Source organism: Micromys minutus (assembly GCF_963924665.1).
Source record: "Micromys minutus genome assembly, chromosome: 1".
Lineage (NCBI taxonomy): Eukaryota > Metazoa > Chordata > Mammalia > Rodentia > Muridae > Micromys > Micromys minutus.
The window spans coordinates 140808508-140830320 of record NC_137969.1 but is presented as its reverse complement, the minus strand read 5'-3'; the positions used below and the strand labels follow the sequence as shown (position 1 = coordinate 140830320).

The 21813-nt window shown below is 35.5% G+C and overlaps 1 protein-coding gene across 1 annotated transcript; it reads left to right on the top strand.

Moving 5' to 3' along the window:
• Positions 1-1332: 1332 nt before the first annotated feature.
• On the top strand, positions 1333-14749 carry LOC308431651 (UDP-glucuronosyltransferase 2B1; the record flags this gene model as incomplete). The annotated part of the gene is made up of 6 exons (XM_080931201.1): positions 1333-2056; positions 3132-3280; positions 5110-5241; positions 7532-7619; positions 7748-7967; positions 14473-14749. The coding sequence occupies 6 exons, from the start codon at positions 1333-1335 to the stop codon at positions 14747-14749; spliced, it is 1590 nt and encodes a 529-aa protein (XP_080787327.1).
• Positions 14750-21813: the final 7064 nt, after the last annotated feature.

Sequence of the window (21813 nt, the reverse complement as noted above, 5' to 3'; positions counted from 1 at the left end):
AAAAAATATACATATATTCACAAAACAAGAAGACTTTGACTATTTCCATGTTGCGTTTTGTTTTACATGTACTTTACACTTATTGTAACTAGTAGGTTTTCAATGCATACTGTCAAGCCCTTGAAAAAAATCAAGTACTGACTAAAAATATATTCACATGGTTTTATGTAAAATTTATTTTAATGTCTGAAAAAACAGTACTGACAAAAATGTATAATTTTAAGCAAAAAATGTTTAAAATCTGTACATTTATCTTTGTTTTGCAAAATAAAGTCGTTAAAAAAAAAACCCAAACTAGTGAGTCCATTCAAGTGTGACATGGTAAGCCAAAATTTCACTGATTTGTTAATAAAAGCATAAGAGAGAAGTTAGTTACAAGAACGTTATTACAAGCAACTACATCTCCCATAGGTTTTCATCAGAGTGAAATCCTAGGAGAGGTACTTCAATGGAGTCCTTTGTGATTTTGCATTGGTGAATTTTTGGTTGACTCAACACAAGTTAATATCATCTGAGAGGAGGGAACCTTGATAGCTAAAATACTTAGAGCAGATTTTAGATCATTTTCTAGTTTGATGAATGATGTGAAAAAACTGTGACTGTTGGCATACTTAGGAAGAGATCCTTTATACAAGAGAGAGCTGAGGGAGCCATCAGGATAAGCCAGTTTCTCTACAACCTCTACTTCAGATCCTATCTTCAGGGTCCTCCCTTTAATTCCTGCCCTAACTTCCCTGCATCATGTACAACTCTGACCTGAAAGAACCCTCATTCTCTCCAAGTTCCTTATAATGACAATGTTTTACATAATAAAAGGAACCCAAAGAGGACATACCTGAAGATATGTGTACTAAAAAAACATGAAGAACAAAAGTAACTGTGTGTAATTTAATAGAAGTATTGTACGATTTCTTCATTTACTAAACATTATAAAATCACCTCTTCCTTCCAGTAGGAAATTTGGCAACTTGATGGAACATACTGAATTATACATTTCAAAATTTTTAAAAGATTACCTCTAACAAATACTAATGCACCCACTTCTGTGACTCTTTACATAATTCTAATATGTTGTATTCAAGATAAGACACTTGATCATAAAAAGCAAATCAATATTATCTCAATAATATCAGCGGAAAAAAGACAAATAAACTTGATCAACCTTGAGTTCACGTCCCCTGTGTGTATTTACACAGGATGTTACACCATAGCTCTCATCTATTTTGTGATGTTTTGAAGTTATAAGTTAACTTCTTGATTGATTGAACTTTGCATAAAAGCATGAACATCTGCTAAGAATGACAGATATCAAAAGCATTCAATTTCTGCAAGATGTCTATGAAACACATTTCAGTTTTGCTGTTGATACAGCTCATGTGCTACTTTAGACCTGCAGCATGTGGGAAAGTGCTGGTGTGGCCCACAGAATATAGCCATTGGATGAATATAAAGATAATTCTCGATGAACTAGTCCAAAGAGGTCATGAAGTCACCGTTCTTGTAGCTTCTGCTTCCATCCTCATCCAGTCTAGCAAGGAATCTGCTATTAATTTTGAGATTTACTCTGTACCTTTGAGTAAAGATGATCTTGAATATTTTTTTGAAAAATGGGTAGATGAGTGGACACACGATTTTCAAAAACTGTCGATTTGGACATACTATTCAAGAATGCAAAGCATCTTCACTGAATATTCTGACGTCATTGAAAGTTTCTGCAAAGCAGTAGTTTGGAACAAGAGTCTTATGAAAAAACTCCAAGGATCTAAATTTGATGTCATTCTCGCAGATGCCATAGGTCCTTGTGGTGAGCTGCTAGCAGAACTGCTTAAGACACCTTTAGTGTACAGTCTTCGGTTCTGTCCTGGATACAAATGTGAGAAGTACAGTGGGGGGCTCCCACTCCCTCCTTCCTACGTGCCTGTGGTTCTTTCAGAACTAAGTGACCAGATGACATTTGTGGAAAGGGTGAAGAATATGTTGCAGGTGCTGTATTTTGACTTTTGGTTTCAACCGTTTAGAGAGAAGACATGGAATCAGTTTTACAGTGATGCTCTAGGTAAACTGTGCCTTTCATTGTTACTGTGAAATTCTGACTTGATGTTTCTTTGAATGTGAATATGCATCAGTGAATATAAAGTCATTGAATGAGATTGTTAATTGTAAGCTGGTAAGGTAAAAAGTAGAAAACAATCAGTCTCAAAACAAGGCAAGATACTGTAGAGTAACTGTTCAGAATACTCCAGAAATTACTAAACATAAAGAGTGAGACATGGAAGGTTTCTCTTAGCAATCATTTGATCTACTCTTTTTATCTTAATAAAAGAAACTCCAGGTTTCTCTGAAAGCTGTAGTGTCTGCAGATGAGAATTCTATGGACTCATTATTTACCACCACAACTATCTGTGTAGCACTGAAGAAAATGTGTTCCCTTATAAGGGTTACTCACTTACAACTTAAAACATTCATCTAGAATATCATGGCAGGCTTCTCACAAATAAATAGTATTGCTATGAGCAAAACCAGTCAAGGAAATTTAGTTTTTTTTAGACACTGAGATGTCTCAGATCTATAAAACTTATGTCTTAAAGCTTTAAATCTTGCTGCAAAATGAACACATTTTTATTCATTTATTTCTAAAGTGCCTTTCCATTAAATAAAATATTGCTCAACTTAATACTAAAAAAGTTTAAATGTTAACTATTTTTGGAAATATCCAGCAGTAACTTTGACATATACAACTAAGTTATCAATACTAGTCCCGTGCAATAAGCATCATGCAGCAGTAATAAAAGAAACTTAGTCACACCTTACTGATTATCACATGCATTTCAAGAATCAGAAATCAAGAGAATAGCCACTAAAATGTATAAACTACAATATATATTCTACAAAATCTGGGTTTTTTAGCATTTACAAGGTTATTTGCAAGAGTCAATTATGGTTGTAACATTGGAAAACAAGGTAATTTAGACACAATTAACATTTATGTTAATACAGTTATATCAAAAATCATAATTGGAACATTTTAAATTGCTTTGACTACATGATCTCAACTCATTTAAAGAAATCACATATGTTCTACATAAACCCCTTTCACCATTGTGAATTTTAATGTGTTTTTTGGGGTGCAGGGAGACCCACAACATTAGCTGAGGTGATGGGAAAGGCAGACATGTGGCTCATTCGAACCTTCTGGGACTTAGAATTTCCACACCCAGTCTTACCTAATTTTGAATTTGTTGGAGGACTCCATTGCAAACCAGCTAAACCACTGCCTAAGGTAAGAGTATATTGTTTCCCTTAATAAACTCTTTTTCCTTTTTTTCTCATTTTTATTAGATATTCTTTGCATTTACATTTCAAATGTTAGCTCCTTTTCCTCCTACTCCCATCTCCCCTCCCCTTGCTTCCATGAAGATACTCCCACTCTCAACCACCTCAACCACCCACTCCCACCTCAGCACCTTGGCATTTCCCTACACTTGGAAAACAAGCCTACACTGGACCAAAGACCTCTCCTCCCATTGATGCCAGACAATGCTATTTCTGCTACATATTTAACTAGAGCCATTGGTCTCTCCATGTGTACTCACTAGTTGGTGTTTTAGTCCCTTGAAGTTCTTAAGGGTTTGGTTGGTTAATATTGCTGTTCTTCCCATGGGGTAGCAACCCCTTCAGCTCCTTCAGTCCTTTCTCTAGTTCCTCCATTGAGGTACATGGTTAGCTCCAACTGTCCTCATCTATATCAGTATGACTATCCCGGAGCCTCTGTAACTCTGAGGAGGCATCCATTGAAAGAACCCAGATGTCCTTCAACAGAAGAATGGATATAGAAAATGTGGTACATTTACAGAATGGAGTACTCCTCAGCTATTAGAAACAATGACTTCATGAAATTCTTAGGCAAATATACAGAACTAGAAACTATCATTCTGAGTGAGGTAACCCAGTCACCAAAGAACACACATAGTATGCACTCACTGATAAGTGGAAACTAGCCCAAAAAGCTTGGAATACCCAAGAAACAATTCTCAGACCTTATGAAACTCAAAAAGAAGGAAGGCCAGAATGTGGATGCCACAGTTCTCCTTAGAATGGGGAACAAAATATTTATGGGAAGAAATACAGGAACAAATAGAGGAGCAGGGACTTAAGAAAAGATCATCCAGAAACTGCCTCACCTGGGAATCCATCCCATATTCAGCCACCAAACCAAGTCACTATTGCTGATGCCAAAAAACATTACTGGCAGAAGCCTGTTTTTTCTTTTTCATGGAAACAATTCTTCACTACTATTTTCATATTTGGTTTCATGAAAGATATAAAAAGTAGATTATTAGAACTCCATGACAATTGACATATACATTATTTCCTTACATTTCTGTGTCTCATTACCATTAAACAAAATCTCATATCACATCAGAAGGTAGTCAATGATTTAAGGGTGTTTAGGTAAATCATAAAAAAGAATTTATATTCTCTTCAATAACATCGACTGAAAGTTAGAGACATGTTGAACAGCTAAAGAAGCAACAAATCAGTTTCTTCACTAATGAGAAATTATATTCTATTTTAAAATGTTATAGTAATGATGAAATCATACACAGTGTAATAAATATTATGTGTTGTGTTATAAAAGATAGATAGATAGATGATAGATAGATAGATAGGTAGATAGATAGATGATAGATAGATAGATAGATAGATAGATAGATAGATAGATAGATAGATAGATAGATAGATGATAGATTGTTTTTAAAAGTATACAGCAGAGATTACCAGTAATGTCCTAGAACCCTGGTGTAGTTAGAATGACCTGGCCAAAGTACAGGGTTAGATTAATGAGTGAAAAGAAAATAGAAAAAAGCAGACCATTTCAAGAACCATTGCCAAGAACAATTTTTCCCTCTAATTTTCTTAATATGGTCAACTGTACTATGGTACAAATGTATGTTCCATGGACACTGAATACTGACCCAATGGGTACACTGGTCTTCCTTAAATAATTCCAGTAATTACATAATTCCCTCTGGAAATGTTTGTCTAGGTTTGTGAGACAATGCATTCCTACATAGCCATTCATTTGTGATGTCACATCTGTCTTCACAGGAAATGGAAGAATTTGTTCAGAGCTCTGGAGAACATGGTGTAGTGGTGTTTTCTCTGGGATCAATGGTTAAAAACATGACAGAAGAAAAGGCCAATGTAGTTGCTTCTGCTCTTGCCCAGATTCCACAGAAGGTAAAATAACATGTCTACTAGGTGAACAAATACAAGTCTATTGAACTCTGAAAGGTTTAAAGTATAAAAACAAAACCTATGTAAAAAGTATGGGCTCTTTCCTATGCATTTCAAACACCATTTTTAAAAGAAAATTATGAATTGCAGATGATAAAATATTACTCTGTTTCTGATTCACATTAGGACCTGAAAGATCACACTTAGATCCAGCAGGGTTGTGCATGCCTGTCATGCTGCTGCTTAGAGATCTGAAGTAGGTCTTTTTCTTCATAGTTACAGTGACTTTACACTTCAAGTCAATTCCCAAGCTTTTATGGGCCATCCAGTGTGTCAATGTCTCAAAAGAAGTCAGAGGAAAAGAAAAGTAAAAGAAAGGATGTAAGGAAGGAAAACAGAAAGAGGAATACAGTAATGAGGGATATTATGCTGGGGCTGGAAAGATGACTCAGTGATGTATTAAGATCTCATGTTGCTCATGACTGTTGGGCTTAATTGCTAGGACTTACATAGGAGCTCACAAGTATCCCCAACTCAGGGGCCAGGGAATCTAATGTGCTCTTCAGGCCCACAGAAGTGCACACAGTGCATAGAATCACATGCAGGCAAAACACCCACATACAAGAAACATAGCATAAATATCTGTAAAGAAGGAGGAAAATATCTTCTTCCCAATGACTGGTGTGGGAAAATATAAAAGATGAAAATAGGCACTGACTCCAAAGTAAGACCAGGATTATAAAATTATGAACTCATAATCAGGAACTCTGCTTCTAGCACATCAGATGGACATATGTTTCTGGATGGTGAAAAGTACTGTAATTTAAGATGGATTCATGAGTAAGCAAGGATAACATAGGAATAATCTAGCAGTTCCCACCTCCATGAATTGTATTCTTGAATTACTCTCTAAAAGCAGCAATCTTCTGATGCTTGTAAACTACATTTTCTCTATTACTTAATATTAATTTCCCATATTGTAGAGATAATTTTTTATTTTACTAAACACAAAGCATATAGAGAGTAAAGCTTCACAGTTTGTATCCCATTTGTGAGAATTTCTTGTACTTTAGAACTCAGTTTGATTGTAACATGAATTAAATTTAGGACAATTATAAAAACATAGTTTAATTTCCATGTTAACATTTGTTTTACATGTACTTTATGCTTATTGTAACAAATTTTATCTAAGATGAAGTAAATATACTTCCTGGTAAGAAAAAAATGATTTTTAGAAATGTTAAATTATATCATATGATATATTATTAGTCAAAATAAACCTAGTTATAATGAGTAGCCTAAGTAACATAAAAATATAGGTAAAATTGTGTGCCTATGACTTGAAAAGATGCAAAGTAGTATTTAAATTATATATGATATGTACACATATCCAATATATATAGTATTATATATGAAATCAATATAATAATAAACTATTATTAATTGACTATAGTTTCTTTCCAGTTGAGACCATATTAACCATCTGAAATTTTGTGTATACTCAAATTTGACACTATTATCAAAATTTTCAGACATATAAAGTTAGTATAATAAAATGTCATGCTCAAGTCATTATAAAACCATGTACTAAAAATGTTTGACTTATTTCAGTCTTTTCATATCTCATACTAATTTTTTTAATGCTAAACAGCTCTTGGGTTTATTTTTGTTATACAATGAAAACAATATCAAACATTTTACAAATGTTGTGCTAATTTCTCTACTCATATGTCTCATAAATGGTTTAAATATTTTGAAACAAAAAATTTAAGACCATCATTAAAATTGTATATATGAGTTGGTGGATGGTGCAACCTATCCATCTTGCAGCACAGAGTTCCAGAAGGAGGATGGGATCAGAAGATGCACTGTTAAAATGGTGGGCTACTCTCCTGGTACCACCTTGAGCAACCAATCAGTCAGCAGTGTATGGCAAGCACAAATCATATTTTTTGTGCTGCAAAATGAAAGCTGATCTTAAGTAAGCTGCAATTGTCTTCGACAGTAGAGCTCTACCTACAGAGCAATAATAACTAGTGCTTCCTGCACATGGATGTATTGGATATAATTTTTTAAATGACTTTATTTTACAAAACAAAGATAAATGTACAGATTTTAAACATTTTTTGCTTAAAATTATACATTTTTGTCAGTACTGTTTTTTTCCCTCTCTTAAATTTTATTGTTCATCATCTGGGAAATATTCAACTGAGTAATCTCAATTCTCCAAAATCAAGATAGACCAAGGCCTTGGAGTTTCTGTAATTAAATAAGTATTGTCTTTGGGAAACAGGTTCTGTGGAGATTTGATGGTAAGAAACCAGACACCTTAGGATCCAATACTCGGCTGTACAAGTGGATCCCCCAGAGTGATCTTCTTGGTAAGGCAAAGTTTCACTACAAATTTGTGACTATTGTAATATACTGTCTTGAGGACATCCCCCTTATAAGCCTTTATATTTCTCCTTTAATACTATTATCAATAATTATGTCAAACTTCTTATTACAGGTCATCCAAAAACCAAAGTATTTACAGCTCATGGTGGAACTAACGGCGTCTATGAGGCAATCTACCATGGCATCCCTATCGTTGGTATTCCCTTGTTTGCGGATCAAGCGGATAATATTAATCACATGGTAGCCAAGGGAGCAGCTGTTAGAGTGAACTTCAACACACTGTCAACTACGGACCTTCTCACTGCCCTAAAGACCGTCATCAGTGACCCTTCGTGAGTCTGTTTGTTTGCTTGTTTGTTTGTTTGAAGTTGGGATTTTTTTTTAAAGTGAGCTTTTTCTTTTCTATTTCATGAAACATAGTCTCACTATATAGCAACAAGAGCAGGCTTAAACTGATAGAGATTTGCCTGTTTCAGCCTCCTGAGTGCTGGGATTGAAAATACGTACATTTATGCTTGGTTTAAATAACTATTTCTTTAAAAATATTAATAGATTTACACCTTCAGATTGATGATTATCCTATTTGAAGAAGAATAATTTTGAATAACTGATTTCTCGTGTCTGAAATATGTGCTTATTTGAAAATAAAGTTACTCCGAATTTATATTTCAATGAATTAGACATGATTAGTGTGAAACTATTCTATATACATAAATAATATTACAAATTATATATATATATATGTATATATATATATATACATATATATATATATGTATATATATATATATATATATATATATATATATATAGTAAGAAGACCACTTCTAAATATAACAGAGTGTCCATAGTAAAGTAATCATGACCCTTGGTGTTAATGAATCTTTAAGCATTTACCCATATTTTAGGAAGCTATAAAACTCTTGTAAAAGTTCATATTATTTCTAGGGTGACATGTGATTTTGCATAACTGGTAGTGAAGAAATGAGAGAATTAAATTCTTACCACACCCAGAGAACATTGTTGGTACTTTCAAGGTTTGCCAGGAAACAAATGTACCCAATCTTAATGTCAAGAGGAAAAAGTGCAGCTGATTCTTACCTACACAGTCTCCTAATTCAGGAACAGAATTTCATTGTTTCCAGTCTGGGGAGAATTCTGTGGAAGAAAGAATGATAAATTAAGAACTGTTTTTTTTTAACTTCTAATATGGAGATTTTTAATCTTATTTAACATTGTTTTTACCATAGGATGCTTCTGACATGCCAGTGTGTTTAGATCTATAGATGTTTAGACTTGGAAAAGAGTGTGAAGTCATCTAATGTAGTCCTGCATTAGAGTCCCTGAAATGCTAAAGAAGTTGACCAATGCCACATAGTCAGGTAGAAAGATGACCATGTTCACAACTTAGCTTGCTGTACTTCCTTTCATATTGAAAGGGAGGTTCTGAAGGCTGTTCACATGGGCACATGTGGGACATATGTTGGAGGGACAGAGCAGTCCTGGTCTCTAGCTTTGTCTTAGCTTTCCACTTTTTTCCCTGGCACCAATATTCCCTGGCAAAGCATTTCATGATTCTATCAAATATATGACTGTACTTTTTTGTTTAGCACAGGATGCCAGAAACTTGTGTTTATGTGTCCTTGTTAATTTCCACAATGCATTGTGCTGTTCATATCAAGGAATCGGCTTTGAGTTATACTCCCCATTTCCAATGGAAAATAGTAACCCAAAATAAAGCACATTACTATTCTTCCAAGTAAAGTATGAGTAACCATGGCTAAGACAATACTCCAAACAATTCTAAATGACATATCCCATAAATCAGGTTTTATGGACTCTCATTGGCACAGAGCAAAAGAAAGTTATAAATTAATGTATGTACAAATTCTACTGGTGGAAATATTAGTAAGATAATCAACATTAAAACATGGATATAGGGGTTTTTGGGGACTTTGATTTCTTGAACATCATATAGTCTGTAAGTTGTTTCTGAGGTGTTCAGAGCTATCTGGAGTTAGTATCTAATTATCAGTGACTGCATATTATATCCATTCTTTTATAACTAGGTTACCTAATGCAGGATGATATTCTCTAGATGCATCCATTTTCTTAAGAATTTCATAAAGTCATTGTTTCTGATAGCTGAGTAGTACACCATTGTGTAAATATACCACAATTTTTGTATCCAGTCATCTACTGACAGACATCTGGGTTCTGTCCAGCTTCTGGATATTATAAATAGGGCTGCTATGAACATTGTGGTGCATGTGTTCTTGTATGTTGGAGCATCTCTGGGGTATATGCAAAGAAGTGGAATGACTGGGTCTTCAGGTCGTACTATGTCCAATTTTCTGAGGAATTGCCAGACTGATTTCCAGAGTGGTTGTACCAGTTTACAACCCCACCAAAAGTGGAGAAGTATTCCTCTTTCTCCACATCTTCACCAGTATCTGATGTCATCTGAATTTTTTATCTTAGCCATTCTGACTGGTGTGATTCTCAGGGCTGTTTTGATTTGCATTTCCCTGATGGCTAATGATGTTGAGCACTTCCTTAGATGCTTCTCAGCCATTCGATATTCCTGAATTTAGAACTTTTTGTTTAGCTCTGTACCCCTTTTTTAATAGAGATGTTTGATTCTCTGGTGTCTAACTTCTTGAGTACTTTGTATACCTTGGATAATAGTCCTCTATCAGATATGGGATTGGTAAAGATCTTTTCCCAATCTGTTGCCTGCCGTTTTGTTTTATTGACAGGGTCCTTAGCCTTATAAAAACTTTCCAATCTCATTAAGTCACATTTGTCAATCTTTGAACTTAGAGCATGAGCCATTGGTGTTCTGTTCAGAAAATTCTCTCCTGTGCCTATGTGTTCTAAGGTATTCACTGCTTTCTCTTCTAATAATTCCAGTGTACCTGGTTTGATGTGGAGCTTTGTACAAGGAGATACGAAAGTGACTATTTTCATTCTTCTGCATGCTGAGTGCCAGTTGGAACAACACCATTTGTTGAAGAGGCTGTCCTTTTTTAATTAAATGTTTACAGCCCCTTTGTCAAAATCAAGAGACCATATTTGTGAGGGTTCATTTCTGGATCTTCTATTCTATTCCATTGATCCACATACCTATCTCTGTACCAGTATCATGAAGTTTTTAACACAATTGACTTGTAATATAGCTTGAGGTTAGGGATGGTGATTCCCACAGATGTTTTCTTGTTGTTGAGGATGTATTTCGCTATTCTAGGTCTTCTGTTATTCCAGATGAAAATGCATATAGCTGTTTCCAACTCAGTGAAGAACTGGGTTGGAATTTTGATGGGGATGGCATTGAGTCTGTAAATTGCTTGTGGTAAGATGGCCATTTTTACAAAGTTAATTCTTCCAATCCATGATCATGGAAGATCTTTCCATTTTCTGAGATATTCCTCAATTTCCTTCTTTAGAGATTTGAAGTTCTTGTCATACAGAACCTTTACTTGCTTAGTTAGAGTCAGACCAAGGTATTTCATATTTTTTGTGACTATTATGAAGGGTATCTTTTCCCTAATTTCTTTCTCCACATTTTGTCCTTTTAGTATGGGAAGGCTACTGATTTGTTTGAGTTAATTTTATATCCAGCCGCTCTGCAGAACTTGTTTATCAGCTGTAGAAGTTCTCTGGTGTAATTTTTGAGGTCACTTACGTACACTATCATGTCATCTGCAAATAGCAATATTTTTACTTCACCTTTCCAATTTGTATCTCTTTGATTTCCATTTTCTGTCTAATTATTCTGGCCAGGAATTACAGTACTATGTTGAATAGGTAGGAAAAGAGTAGGCAGCCTTGTCTAGTCCCTGATTTTAGTGAGATTGATTCAAGTTTCTCACTGTTAAGTTTGATGTTGATTATTGGTTTTCTGTAGATTGCTTTTATTATGTTTAAGTATGAACCTTGGATTCCTGTTATTTCCAAGACTTTTAATATGAAGGGGTGTTGAATTTTGTCAAATGCTTTCTCAGCATCTAGTGAGATGACCATGTGGATTTTTTCTTTGAGTTTGTTTATAGGTGGATTACATTGATGGATTTCCATATATTAAACCGTCCCTGCCTCCCAGGGATGAAACCTATTTGATCATGGTGAATGATCATTTTGATGTGTTCTTGGATTTGGTTTGCAAGGATTTTGTTGAGTATTTTTGCATCAATGTTCATAAGTGACATTGGTCTGTAATTCTCTTTCCTTATACGGTCTTTGTGTGGTTTAGGAACGAGGGTTATTCTGGCCTTGAAAAATGAGTTAGGTAGTGTTGCATCTGACTCTATTTTGTGAAATGGTTTGGAGAGTATTGGTATTAGGTCATCAATAAATGTCAAATAGAATTCTGCACTGAACCTGTCTGGACCTGGGCTTTTTTGGTTGGAAGGCTTTTGATGACTACTTCTATTTCTTTAGGTGTTATGAGATTATTTAGATGGTTTACCTGGTCCTTGTTTATTTTAAGTATCTGGTGTTTGTTTAGGAATTCATCCATTTCCTCCAGATTTTTCAGTTTTGTTAATTATAGGCTTTTGTAGTAGGATCTGATGATTTCTTGAATTTCCTCAGTTTCAGTTGTTATGTCTCCACTTTCCTTTCTGATTTTGTTAATTTGTATACTCTCTCTTTGCCCTCTAGTTAGTCTGGCTAAAAGTTTATCAGTTTTGTTAATTTTCTCAAAGAACCAGCTCTTCGTTTTGTTGATTCTTTGAATGGTTCTTTTTGTTTCTATTGGTCCATTTGTGCTCTGAGTTTGATTATTTCTTGCCGTCTACTCCTCTTGGGTTTATCTGATTCCTTTTATTCTAGAGCTTTCAACAGTGCTGTCAAGTTGCTAGTGTATGTGCTCTCCAGTTTCTTTTTGGAAGCACGCAGAGATATGAGTTTTTCTCTCAGTGCTGCTTTCATTGCATCCCATGGGTTTGGATATGTTGTGTTTTCATTTTCATTGAATTCTAGAAAATCCTTAATTTCTTTCTTATTTCTTCTTTGACCCTGCTATGGTTTAATAGAGCATTGTTTAGTTTCCATGTGTATATGGACTTTTGGTTGTCTTTGTTGTTATTAAAGACCAATCTTAGTCGATGGTGATCTGATAAGATGCATGGGTGTATTTCAATCTTCTTATATCTATTGAGGCTTGTTTTGTGACCAATTATATGGTCAGTTTTGGAGAAGGTGCCATGAGGTGCTGAGAAGAAGGTGTATTCTTTTGTTTCAGTATATGTTCTGTAGATGTCTATTAATTCTTATTGGTTCCTAACCTCTTCTAGTTTCACTGTGTTCAGTTTCTGTTTCCATGATCTGTCCATTGATGAGAGTTGGGTGTTGAGGTCTCCCACTATTATTGTGTGGGGTACAACATATTTTTTGAGCTTTAGAAGAGTTTCTTTTATGAATATGGGTGATCTTGTATTTGCAGCATATATGCTGAGGATTGAGAGTTCCTCCTGTCAAATTTTTCCTGTAATGAGTAAAAAAATGTCCTTCCTTATCTTTTTTGATAACTTTTGGTTGAAAATAAATAAAAAATATTTATTCGATATTAGAATGGCCAGTGTCTGTTTTTGTCTCTGAGATGAGTTTTCTGTATGCAGCAAAATGCTGGATTCTGTTTATGTATCCAGTCTGATAGCCTATGCTTTTTATTGGGGAATTGAGTCCATTTATGTTTACAGATATTGAGGAATAGTGGTTGCTGTTTCCTGCTATTTTTGCTTTTAGAGGTAGAATTGTGCCTGTGTGTCTTTCTTCTTTTGGTTTTCTTGCTTAGGTGTTTTCTTGTTTCTACTAGGATGTAGTTTCCCTCCTTGTATTGGGTTTTCCACTTATAGTTCGTTGTAGTGCTGTGTTTATGGTCAGATATTGTGTAAATTTAGTTTTGTCTTGGAATATCTTGGACCCTCCATCTATGGTGATTGAGAATTTTTCTGGTTATAGTAGCTTGGGCTGACACTTGTGTTTTCTTAGGGCCTGCATGATGTCTGTCCAGGATCTTCTAGCTTTCATAGTCTTTGTTGCGAAGTCAGGTGTGATTCTGATTGGTCTGCCTTTATATGTTACATGACCTTTTTCCCTTACTGCTTTTAGTATTCTTTTTTTGCTTTGGGCATTTGGCATTTTGACTATTATGTGTTGGGAGGAATTTCTTTTCTGGTCCACTCTATTTGGAGTCCTATGGGTTTCAAGAACTGTTTTTAAATCAGGAATCTAGTTATAAAAAGAAATTCAGAAACAGAGGTAGAAGAGAAGAGGAGAAACTGAAGGTATAGAGGAGATATCCAATATTAAATATTGCCCTATGAGAGTTAAAAAATTCTGTATCTACTTCTTGTTCTTAAATCATGTATTACATGTTACACACAAACACACTCATGTGATTTATCTCTCCTTACTGTCTCTTGTCAGTGTGTCAATTATTGCTCAACTGCAAAACTTAAAATTAAAAATAAATATTTTATGAAGAATAAAGCAAAAAACAGAGGTAGAATATGCAATTGATGTGCTGGTGGAAACTGATAAGCTCATTAGTTGGAGGTGGTTGCAGGAGCTCATTAAGTACTTCAAGGCTAGTACCTGCCACACTCCAAGTTCAGGAAAAAGCTGTGCTAAATAAGACTGTTTCATTGACTTCCTGTCACTCAACTGTCCTCCCTACAACCTCATAAAACACAGCACTTGTATAGCAAATCTATACAATTCATTTTGAGTCACTTGTGGGACTCAATCCCAATCCAATCCAATCCAATAAATGTTATATAAATCAGCGAATTATCTTTTCTTTAATTTTGTTTGTTTACATTGTCCCTTCAGCTATAAAAAGAATGCCATGAGATTATCCAGAATTCACCATGATCAGCCAATGAAGCCTCTGGACAGGGCTGTCTTCTGGATCGAGTATACCATGCGCAACAAAGGAGCCAAGCACCTTCGCCCAGCTCTGCATGATCTTAGCTGGTTCCAGTACCACTCTCTGGATGTCTTTGGGTTCCTATTGGTCTGTGTGGTAGCTGTGGTATTCATCATCACAAAATGTTGCCTCTTTTGTTGCCATAAGACTGCTAACATGGGAAAGAAGAAAAGAGAGTAGCTTCATGGAGGCAAAAGTAGAGCAACCTGAGAGATGAGCCTCTGAAGCCGCTTCCAGCAAGAACCTATTCTCACCAGGTGCCTTCCCACTGAAACAAGACAATGTCAGAACTTCATTGAACATGGCTCACATGGATTCACTCTATGTTGAAAGCACAAAAGATTTCGTGCCACATACATGCTTGAGGCTATAAAAACAGCATCCTGTGTTCAATTTATAATGTTTTAATGTAAATGAGGAGCTATGCCCAGCAACAATCACTGAGGTCACTGAAGTCCCCAAAGTTTGTATGTTTTCAAAACCTTTGAAAAACCTCTCTAAATACCAGTTATTTTACAAATTCTCAACATGCTTTGTCATCATTAATAGACTATTTTTTCCTTCTTTTATCTTTCCTTTTTTATTGCTCATAAATACTAGCATTCAGGTATCATGGTTTTTAAACAGACTCACTTTTTCCATCTGTATAAGGAAAGATATTGTTCCTGGTTATTTTGTGGTATACAAAACTTCCATAAAACATTCCCTAACAAACCTGGAGTGGAGGCTGCCCTCCGTTAATTACAAACATTTTTCAAACAATAATTATTCAAACAACTATTCTTACCTGCTTCTGCTTTAAATTCCAGTATTTGGGAATTCTATGTCTTGGCAAAATTATTTGTTTACTTTCCATCTTATGTCTAACTCACAACTACCTGAACACTGCCATTCTCATTCTGCCTTTTTGAGTAGACATAAATGTTCCATTCTCTTTTACTTTGAAAGTATGCATGCAAGAGAAAATCATATTTTTAAGTGACAACATAGCCTGGCTCAAGTTATATTTTAGGTCTGAAATAACCCCCACAGACACACAATCTGCTTTGCTGATTTTGTTTAATCATTCATATGAAATTTCTTACCTTGGTTCAATAAAATAATAAAACCTTTCCTTATGATCACTTTCCTCCTTTCCACTGGCCTCACCCAATATGTCCCAATTCCAACTTTCTTTCCTATTGTTTTATTATTAAATAAACCAGTAAGTTCAATTAGTGCTTATATATATACATGCACTTGATCATGAGTGGACATCACTGGAGCACAAACAATGTACCAGCGGCCACCTCTCTCCATAATAATGATTCCTCCTCTCAAAGAATCTACAAGTCTAATATGTCTTTACTTATGTGTGGAGTATAAAGAGCTCCTCCCCATTAATTCTAGAATTTTGACTGCTTTATCTTATACAAAACCTGTGCAGGACACAGAGGCTTTGAGTTTATGAAAGCAATGACCGTAGCATATGCAGAAGAAAGGGTTTCTTTGCACATCTTCTTCTCATCAGGTTCTTATATTCTTTCCCCATACTTTTGCAGTATTCCTTAAACCTTAGTCTGAGGCCTTATCATTCTCAGCCTTTTGGCCACTTGTCAGTCTCTCCATTGATTAGTGTTCACTACAATGAACTCCCTGATAAAGGCTGAGAACAATCTACATTTATGACTATTAACAAACATTCGAAGGTAATTTGCCGATGTGAACATATGACAAAATAGCAAGAGGAGGTACCAAGCTGGATTTTTTTTTCTTGACTTTTAACCAGGTTCACAATACTAGCTATTAATTCCTTTCAGCAGAGCATGTCCCAAGTCCAGTTGGAGAATATTTGTTATCCATCTGGATTAGCTTCAGTTAATAACTTGACAAAATTTAGGGTCATCTGAGAGGCAAGTCTAGCCTGTGGTCAAGTTTACTACAATAATTTAAATAATTAGAAGGGCGGTGGTTAGCCTGCTGTGGACAGGATCATCCCTAAAAAAGAAATCCTGTATTAAACAAGAAACCTAAATAAGAATTTAGCTCACAATCACCCCAAAAATAGGAGCTATCCCCAAAAACAATTATTGAGCTTAACTATGATTCACAAGATTTGCCTGTTCATAAACGCTTTGCAAAACTACTCTAAATATCAATTATCTTTACAAATGCCAGACCTGCTCTGTCTTCATTTGGGGAATTGTTGTTCATCCTTACTTGTCTTATTTTCTTCTTTTACTACTGAAGTAATAATGTTCATGTGCCACACTTTTAGAATATTCATTGTTTCAGGTTATTTTATAGAAAACAGGCCTCCACCAATCCCAAAATTTTATGCCAGTTATAACAATTAATACTCTTATATAGCCAACGTATTTCATTTCTATTTAGGTTGGTAAAAATTTTTTGTTTTAGAATGAAATATTCTATAGATGTCTGTTAAATCCATTTGGTTCATAACTTCTGTTAGTTTCACTGTGTCTTTGTTCAGTTTCTGTCTCCATGATCTGTCCATTGATAAGAGTGGGGTGTTGAAGTCTCTCATTATTTCTGTGTGTGGTGCAATATATGCTTTGAACTTTAGTAGAATTTCTTTTATGAATGTGGGTGCCCTTGTATTTGGAGCATAGATGTTCAAAATTGAGAATTCATCTTAATGGATTTTTCTTTTGATGAGTAAAAAGTGTCCTTCCTTATCTTTTTTGATGACTTTCGGTTGAAAATCTGTTTTATTCTATATGAGGATGACTATTCCAGCTTGTGTCTTGAGACCATTTGCTTTGAAATTGTTTTCCCAACCTTTTACTCTGAGATAGTGCCTGTTTTTGTTGCTGAGATGAGATTCCTGTATGCAGCAAAATTCTGAGTCTTGTTTCTATATTCAGTCTCATGTTCTATGTCTCTTTTTTGGGAAATTGATTTCATTGATTTTAAGAGATATTAAGGAATACTGATTGTTGTTTCCTGCTATTTTTGTTGTTGGAAGTAAAATTATGTTTGTGTGCTTTTCTTCTTTGGAGTTTGTTGCAAGAAAAGTAATTTCTTGCTTTTTCTGGGGTGAAGTTTTCCTGTTTGTGTTGAAGTTTTCCATCTATTATCCTTTGTAGAGATGGATTTGTGGACAGATATTGTTTAAATTTGCTTTTGTCATGGAATATCTTGGTTTCTCCATCCTTGGAAATTGAGAGTTTTGTTGAATATAGTAACCTGGACTGGCAGTTGTTTTTCCTTAGGGTCTGGATGACATCAGTTCAGGGTCTTCTAGCTTTCATAGTCTGTTAAGAAGTCTGGTGTAATTCTGATTGGTCTACCTTTATATGCTACCTGTCCATTTTCCCTTACTACTTTTCATATTCTTTCTTTGTTTTGATCGTTTGTTGTTTTGACCATTATATGTTAGGAAGAATTATTTTCTTCTTCAATCTATTTGGGGTTCTATGGGCTTCTTGTATGTTCATGGTCATCTCTTTAGGTTATGGAAGTTTTTTCTATAATTTTGTTGAATATATTTACTGGGGCATTTAGTTGGGAGTCTTCTCTCTCTTCTACACCTATTTTCCTTAGGTTTGTCCTCGATTTCCTTGATGTTTAGGCTTTTAATAACAAAACCGAAGTATTATATTTCATGACCCTAAGATCAAGATCAGAAGATGTAGATAATCTTTGTGACAGCAAAATAAAAAAGAGCTAAAGCTGGCCAAGAGTTCTGTGCATTTAGAAATAGATTATGCCAAAATACCTAGGTATGAAGCAACACCAGTAAGAAAAAAACTTTGTGAAGGAAGGTCAACGGAGTACTTTGTTTCAAAGGGACAAACTTACGTGACAACAGAGGGAGGTTCCGGCTTCTGCCAGTACTTGGATTCAAAACAATCCTGAGCCAAAACCAAAGTTCACCTTATCTAAGTTGAAATGGGTTCCTGCTGATGGGCCCATACCAAGGTTCACTTTCCACACCCCTTTTCTGCTTTAATTACCACTTTATTCCAGGCTCTGCTTATCTAGAACTTAAAGGCATATTACCACATTCATTTCCATACCATGGTTTTTATTCTAAAGAAATGTTTTTGTATGGAATCCTAGTCCCTCTCCAAACCTACTTGCTCAGAAGTACATTTTAGGTCCCTATTTTTAAATCTTATTTATATCCTTACAACAAGTATGTGTGTTTTTACTTGTACGTATGTATGTATGCTTGATACATAGATGGAATAAGGCACAGGAAACCCTGGAACTGGAGTTACTGATGTCTATGAATCCTGAAAATCTAACTAGGTTCACTGGACAGGCAGCCTATGCTCTTGACTGTTGAGTGTTGAGTCCACACTGCAGTCTCAGGGTTTGAAATGAATCTTGTCTATTTATTTATCTCATTCTTTTATTTAATTTCTACATCTCTGTGTTTGTTGACTTATATATACTTGAAACACAATCTTATGAGGGCACTGGCCATCTTCAAACTCTCATTGAAAGCCAGGCTGGCCTTGAATTCATAGAGATCTACTTGTATCTGCCTCCTGAGTGCTGGTTTCAAAGATGTGTGCCATTTTACCTGGTTAATTTAAACTTCTTTTTAAATTTGTATGTAAAAAATATAAATAAAATAAAACAGTATCCAGGCATAGTGACCCATTCCTTTAATCCCAGCATATCATAGGGATCTCTGAGTTCTAGGCCAGCCTGTCCTATAGCACAAGTTCTAGGATATCCGGAACTATACAAATATATCTCAAAAACAATAAGATAAATAATTTTGTGTTCACATGTACTCAAGGGAGGAAATACAAGAAAATATCAGAGGAGTAGGGACTGAAGAAAAGATCATCCAGACACTGCCTCACCTCATGATCCATCTCATATGCAGTCACCAAACCCAGTCACTATTTCTGATACCCAGAAGTCCTTAATGACAACAGCCTAATATGGATGCCTCCTCAGAGGCCCTGCCAGAGCCATACTGATATGGAGGAGGATGCTTGCAGCTAACCATCAGACTCAGCTCAGGGACCACAATGGAGGAACTAAAGAAAGAACTGAAGGAGCTGAAAGGGTTTGCAACCCCATAGGAAGAACAACAATATTAACCAACCAAATCCCCCAGAGCTCCCAGGGGCTAAAACACCAACCAATGAGTACCCATGGAGAGACCCATGGCTCCAGTTGCATTTGTAGCAGAGGATGGTATTGTCTGACATCAGTGGGAGGATAGGCCTTTGGTCCAGTGAAGAAGAATGCCAAGGCACTGAGGTGAGAGTGGGTGGTTGGGAGTGGGAATATCTTCACAGAAGCAAGGAGAGGAGGAGGAAGAAGAGGGGAAAGGGGATAGGGATTAATATATGAAATGTAAATACAGAAAATATCCAATAAAAATGATAAAAAATATTTAATCTCGATCAGGAATTTCTATCTTGCCTTTGATTATTCAGTTTCCAAATAAAAAACATGCAAAATTTATGTTTATAAATAAATCTTAATTAACACTAAAGATGGGCAGATATCTATGATCTAAGCTATTAGCATTGTACTGGCAAGTATTGTGTCAACTTGGCACAAGCTGGAGTTACCACAGAGAAAGGAGCCTCACTTGAGGAAATGCCTCCATGAGATGCAGCTGTAAGGCATTTTCTCAACTAGTGATCAAGGGTAGAGGGCCCAATCCATTGTGGGTGGTGCCATCTCTGGCCTGGTAGACCTGGGTTCTATAAGAAAGGAAGCTAAGCAAACCAGAGGAAGCAAGCCAGTAAGTGACATCAGCTCCTGCTTCCTAACCTGCTTGAGTTCCAGTCCTGACTTCCTCTGGTGGTGAACAGCAATATGAAAGTGTAAGCTGAATAAACCCTTTTCTCCCCAACTTGCTTCTTGATCAGGATGTTTTGTACAAGGATAGAAACCCTGAATAAGACAAGCATCTACTTCCCTATCTATAACCCTGAGTTATGTTTTACCATGTTCCATCTGGCATTTTTTTAACTCCAGTTAGCTAGCACTTTTCACCATGTTTTCATGACTCATTTTCCCCCATGGTGTCTGTAACTCTCTCCATCTTCTTCTTTTTTCCTTCAAGCCTGGGAACTAAAATTTTTGCCTATCTCTCTTCTGCCCAGCTATAGGCTAGAAGCATCTTTATTTACCAGCCAGTGATAACTTGAATAATAAGATTACATGAGTCTCTCATCCCTGTGAGTAACTTTGGGATGCCAGTATTTAGTATTGCAAACCGTAGCAAACAAAACAATCCTCAACAGATGACTGCTGGATAAAAAAGAATAGTATGTGATATACATGTCCCATTCATGGTTTAGTGTTTTCTTGGCTCTGCACCTTGGCAACTCTACTATCTACTTCCAAATATTCTCTGATACGAGTTCAGAGATGCTTTAATATTAGGGTATATGTAATTAGGAATCATTTTCATACCATGTTCATTTACGAGAAATATAGCAATAGGTTCTTACCTACATTGTATATCCTGTCAGGCACAGATTCATGACCCAACATTGGTGTCAGACATGGCCTTTTCTTCTGAATAAAAATAAGAGATAGTTCCAAGAGCTAAGTACCTCAGAATCTACCAAGTGACCATTTTGAACTATAAGAATCATACATTTATTTGGTGAGTGTTAGATTTTTTAAGAAAAATTATATTTCACAGGCCCAGTATTGAGAGATTGAAGGTAAAATATATAATGAAGCAGCTAAGATAATCTATGGTATTTGGTTATATACTATCCATTTAAGTACTGGGCCTTCTCTGTCAAAGAAAATGGTTTTTATATAGTTTGGTTGGGACTAAACTGTTTTTGACATTATACACCCATCAAGTTCAAAAGTTTGTAAAAAGAAAGTCTTGGTTTTTCTTAATTACAAAACAAACAAACAAAAAAAAAAAACAAAAAAAAATCCCACTGCCCTCAATATTTACAAATCACACTATGCCTTAAAGCAGTCTTCAGATTTCTAGAATAGAACTATTATGTTCTGTCTGAAATAACTATGATGATATCAGAGGAGGACAGTCCTGTTGATACATTTAGAACTATATTCTTAGGATTAGTAAGCATGGATTCACTCAAAAAACTGTTCATCACTTCTCTGTCCACATTTGGAATTTCCATTGGTTGAAGCTTTCTAGCTTTTCTCCTTAAGATGCTCATACTGAAACACCATGACAAGTGTTTGTGAATGGCCAACTGGAGACATGACCACTCAAACCCTATTGCTTAGAGAAACTCTGCTTAGTTTGATGTGTTTGCTAATTTTCT